We start from the raw sequence: 5,491 nt of genomic DNA, 5'->3' as shown, positions 1-5,491 counted from the left end.
CCCCCCCGTCTACACAGACTCCCAGTCCCCCTCACACAGCACACGCACCCCCACTCCCCCATCACCTCATCTACACAGATGCCCCCACTCCCCCATCACCCCGTCTACACAGACGCCCCCACTCCCCCATCACCCCGTCTACACAGACGCCCAGCCCCCCCACACAGCACACACACCCCCACTCCATCACCCCCATCTACACAGATCCCCCACTCCACCATCACCCCGTGTACACAGACGCCCAGCTCCCCCCACAAAGCACACGCACCCCCACTCCACCATCACTCCCGTCTACACACACACCCAGTCCCCCTCATACACAGAGCACACATATTCCTACTCCACCATCACCCCGTCTACACCATCGCTCTTCTCTATGCAGATACCCGTTGTATCTTAGGCAAACAAAGAACTTTCCTCATCTTCGTGAATGCCAATGTCATGTCACTCACACGTACAAATAACGGCCACCCTGTCTACACCATTACCCTCATCTGCAAAGGTGCCCATCCCACCCCCCTCACTTCCATACACATCACCACCCAGTCTACACCGTCACTCTCCTGTGAGTAGGCACTCATACCCCAGGCCCTGGCCCTCCTGACTCGCATGCATGGGAGGGATAGCAGCATTCTCCTGTTGCCCACACAAGGCATCCTAAGGGTTCTGCAGAGATCTAGGCGCTCGGAGATCTCACAAACCTTGGCCACCCCCTCTGCGAGACCTGTGGCTTGGACATGGGGCCGCCCGAGGTGCAGCAGTAGACGGTGGGGCACGTGTGAGGGGGCCTTTCATGCACTGTGTCCCCTGTGACCCGCCTTCCAGGAAAAACCACGCTCATTAAGGCCCTGACAGACGACGATGCTGTCCAGCCCCGGGATCAGCTGTTTGCGACACTGGACATCACAGCCCATGCTGGGTGGCTGCCCTCCCGCATGGCTGTCATTTACATGGACACCATCGGCTTCCTCTCCCAGCTGCCCCACAGCCTGATTGAGTCCTTCTCCGCTACCCTGGAAGACGTGGCTCATTCAGTGAGTGTGCGATGATCCCAGGGGCTGAGTTACTGAAATCACCCGAATAACGTGGGACTGGTTCCCCTGAGACACAACACAATCCTGGGGACCATATCCCCTCACACAGGAAACAAGCTGGGGACTGGGTCCCCTCATTCATGACACAGCCCTGGGGACCAGGTCTTCTCATAGCTGATACAACACGGGGACCAGGCTCCCTCACACATGACACAACCAGGGACCGGGTCCCCTCACACGCGACACAACCCGGGGGCCGGGCCCCCTCACACGCGACACAACCCGGGGCCCAGGTCCCCTCACACGCGACACAACCCGAGGACTGGATCCCCTTGTTCACAATGTAACCCCAGGAACCAGGTTCCCTCACACAATACAGCCCGAGGACCAGGTCCCCTCACATGTAGTACAACATGGGGGCCGGATGCCGTCATACATGACACAGTGCTGTGGCCTGGGTTACCCTCACACAGAACACAACCCGGAGGCCAGGTCTCCTCGTACATGACACAACCCTGGGGACTCCCATTGCACCCCCTCAGGAAGCTGGCGCCCTAACTTACCTGAAGCAAGCCCTGCCTAGTGACCTCTTCCAAGACTAATTCAGAAGGAGGTAGAGCCGCTCTGCGGGGAGACCTGTGACAGCTGCCCCTTGGCCCTCAGGTCAGCCTTTGTGTGCAGCTTTGGGGTGAGGTGACTCAAGGGCACGTTCTCTTGGGGCTTCCACCCAAACCCCAAACCTAGTGTCAACACGAGGAAACAACCAGACAAACCCCAACTGAAGGGCGTCCCACAATTGCCCACACAGTGCTCAACACACTCCGGGTTCAGAGGGGCCAAGGAGAGGTGACAGACGAATGTAACACGTGTCGTGGATGGTGTCCCAGGATGGAAAGGAAGAGCTGGGCGACTCCAGAAAGACCAGGAACGTAGTCAGAAGAGCACGCCGCCTCACTGTCCGCCTTTCCCAAAACTGAAATGTTTCTGGAATAAAATGCTTATCTTCTTCTTAATTTTAAGTGCATCTAAAACCTGGAAGCGAACATCCTGGAATGTAAATGGTCTCTCTGTTTCCGGGGTCAGAATCACAGGCAGTTCTTACTCTTTTTCTGTTCGGCGTTTTCCCAGTTCTGCGTCAGACCCCTACCTAGAAACCATTTAAAATCAAGCAAAAATGATTCTTTAAAATTCGAAGTAACTCAGACTCTGAAAGTTTCACAGTGAGCATGCAGGTGTGTGTGGGTCTGAGACGTGGGAGACGCCCAAGGCCCTGGGTTAGGGTTAGGGGAGTGGCCTGGCCAGGGCGAGACCCCGCGCAAGGGGCACTGGGTGAGTCACGGGCCCGCTCTGGTCTCAGGGAGCTCCCACCCCCAGGTCCCACGCACCTCACCGGCACTACAGACTGCACAGGATGCCGCCCCACTCCCACCTGGGCACGCGGTGCCCGTCAGAGCCCCCATCTGGGCGCGTCCTCCTCTGGGGGGGGTTGAGGACCAGTGTCCCGTCCCATCCCTGTCCCCACCACGTGGCTGGTCTGTTCCTCAGGATCTGATCGTCCACGTGAGAGACGTGAGCCACCCTGAGACGGAGCTGCAGAAAGCCAGCGTTCTGTCCACCCTGCGCGGCCTACACCTGCCCGCCCCGCTCCTGGACTCCATGCTGGAAGTTCATAACAAGGTGGACCTGGTGCCTGGGTGAGTGGACCCCCGCCCGCCCACTGCCCCACGACCCTGGAGCCTCGCTTCTGGCGAGTACCAGTGATGGGCCTGTGTGACGGGGGCCTCGACGTGGCTGATGACAGAGCAGGCTGCTGTCATGCAGGCGCTGGAGGCAGCTTCCCGTGGTGCGTCCTCCCGTGGCGCGTCCTCCCCTGTTTTCAGGAAGAAAAGGGAGGTAGCGCGCCCTTCCCCCACCTGCCTGCTGTGAAGGGCCGGAACTCTCAAGAATCAGCAGGCCAGGGTGCCTGGGTGGCTCAGTCGTTAAGCGTCTGCCTTCGGCTCAGGTCATGATCCTGGGGTCCCAGGATCGAGTCCCACATCGGGCTCCCTGCTCCGCGGAAGGCCTGCTTCTCCCTCTCCCACTCCCCCTGCTTGTGTTCCTGCTCTCGCTGTCTCTCTCTGTCAAATAAATAAAATCTTTAAAAAAAAAAAAAAAGAATCAGCAGGCCACCAAGCAGCGTATTTCGGGGTGGTGTGTTCTGAGCCTCCCACCCGCACAGACCCCATATCTCACTACGTCCTCATCATGGTTTCCTCTGTGTTCCTGTCCGACGGGGCCGCATCCTCTCCTGACACACACGGAGGGGGTCACAGGGGGGGCCCGTGAGCGGGGGCCCCTGGAGGACCCTCGCTCCGTCTTCCCGAGGCTGAGCAGGGTCTGCTGGCTGTCCCCCGACAGGTGTAGCCCGGCGGGACCACAGGCTGTCGCCGTGTCCGCTCTCCTGGGGCACGGGCTCCCGGAGCTGAGAGCCCGGCTGGAAGATGCCGTTCTGAGAGCCACGGGAAGACAGGTCCTCACCCTCCGGGTCCGGCTGGCGGGCACGCAGCTGAGGTGTGTGGGGCTGGCCCGGCGGGGGCCGTGGCCTGCGGTGGCCGGGCACGGTGTGGAGGTGCGGGAAAGGCAGCGGAACGGGCAAGGCGCCAGCACACAGACGTGCCACGTTGTTTCTGGCTTGCCGTGAATGTGGGTTAATCACCCCACGTGCGGGCGCCGGCTGGCTGTTGGCGTGCCAGGCGTTCCGGGCCGTGGGCAGTGACGACAAGGTCGTGTGCGGGCTCGGGGACGGAGCTCCCTGGGGGAAGCAGTTCCTGCGAACACGTCCTTACAGAATGCTGCCCTTCCTCACGTCCTCAGCTGGCTGCATCGGGAGGCCACGGTGCAGGAGGTGGACGTGATTCCCGAGGCCGGCGTGGCTGACGTCAGGGTCGTCATCAGCAGCTCCGCCTACGGCAAGTTCAGGAAGCTCTTCCCCGAGTGAGTGGACACTGTGTGGGTTCAGCCGTCCACTGAAGCGGCCGCCGTCCCCTCCGTGGCTGCTCAGGGTGGAAGGGCTGGTGGCTGCCTGCTGTGGCTGGAAGTCAAAGCTCAGCTTGCAGGCAGACTGAGCGGTTCTGGTTCCTGGGGGATCGAGCATGCCTCGTGAGAGCTGGCGTCCCTCCCGCAGCGTTTGGGCTACAAGATATTCAAAGCTCTGCTCGTGTTTGTAGACCAGTCTTCCTGCTGCTTCCGTGTGTGAGCCGCCCTGCGGAGGTCCTGCCCGTGGTGGCCGTGGGAGGGCCAGTTGGGGTTTCCCCATCTGCTGTGTGTGACAGACTCACAGCTGCTCCCCACGGAGCGTCCTGGACATTGTGACAGTCTCTCGGCCACCCAGAAGTCTCTGCACGGGTCGAGGAGAAAACACGGTGTGTCACTGAATCAGCACAAAGCCGGGATTCTCCACGCTCACAGGCAGCCGGCTCCGACGAGGGAGAGACAGGAGGGACCTCGCCTTCCCCACGGCCTGTCACGGACCTGGGCTGTCTTCACCGCAGGTCCCAGGACACACACTCTGCGGCGCAGAACTGGACGCCAGTCCCTCCACTTTTAGAGACATTCGTACACGTCTGAGCGTGGCGCCGTTGCCCGTTCTCTGGAGGGAACACTGACATGAGAGGCCTCTCTGTTGCCGCCCTGGGGAATGCTTCACTTCGTTTTCCCCCTTCGAAGTGTGTTCACCCTTACAGCAGTGTTTTGTAAGTGATTCCAGATTTCAGCATTCAGGGATTAAAAATTAAAAAAAAATCTGTAGCCTGCCTCGGGGCATGCAGGGGGGTGTGTTTTTCCTGAAGACAGGAGAGCCTTCTCCTTACTCGAGTCCTGAGATGTGAGGACAGAGCAGAGGCTGAGTCGGGGAAACTGAGGTCCCCACGGTGCTGGTGTGGAAGAATGAGGAGGAGCCGGGATCGAGGAAAGCAGGGAGCGCGGGAGCCGGGTTCTCGCCAGAAGGACCCAGCCCCTGACCTTGGCCCAGTCAGACCCATGTCAGCGCCCTGGCTTCCAGAACCGTTTCAAGAATAAATCCCTGTGCTCTGAAGCCCCCACATGTGATCATCTGTCCCAGCGGCCCTGGGACACTCAGGCGCAGGGTCCTGGGGTATCGGTGGACAGGACTGGACGACATCGCCCCGCGAGCTGGCTGTGTGCTGGGACGGCCTCACCCACTCCTCCCACAGGGGCCCCGAGGGCTGAGTGTGGAGCTGATACGAGGTCCCCTGCACTGTCGGGCCCACACAGTGGACGCAGATGGCGCAAGGTCCCCCAGCACCGTCCAGGCCGGCTCAGTGCACTGGGGGTGCCCGAGGTCCCCCAGCACCGTCCGGGCCGGCTCAGTGGACTGGGGGTGCCCGAGGTCCCCCAGCACCGTCCGGGCCGGCTCAGTGGACTGGGGGTGCCCGAGGTCCCCCAGCACCGTCCGGGCC

At 61.0% G+C, this 5,491-nt stretch overlaps 1 protein-coding gene across 1 annotated transcript; it reads left to right on the top strand.

Moving 5' to 3' along the window:
- The first annotated feature begins 441 nt into the window (after positions 1–441).
- Positions 442–4,986, top strand: GTPBP6 (GTP binding protein 6 (putative)). The gene is made up of 5 exons (XM_021688851.2): positions 442–502; positions 784–1,034; positions 2,580–2,728; positions 3,432–3,584; positions 3,888–4,986. Exons 1-5 carry the CDS (start codon positions 442–444, stop codon positions 4,009–4,011), a joined length of 738 nt encoding a protein of 245 aa, XP_021544526.2. The 3' UTR covers positions 4,012–4,986.
- The last annotated feature ends 505 nt before the right edge of the window (positions 4,987–5,491 follow it).

This window comes from Neomonachus schauinslandi, chromosome X (assembly GCF_002201575.2).
Source record: "Neomonachus schauinslandi chromosome X, ASM220157v2, whole genome shotgun sequence".
Classification (NCBI taxonomy): domain Eukaryota; kingdom Metazoa; phylum Chordata; class Mammalia; order Carnivora; family Phocidae; genus Neomonachus; species Neomonachus schauinslandi.
The sequence above is the reverse complement of the archived record's forward strand: the minus strand, read 5'-3'. Positions and strand labels throughout refer to the sequence as shown.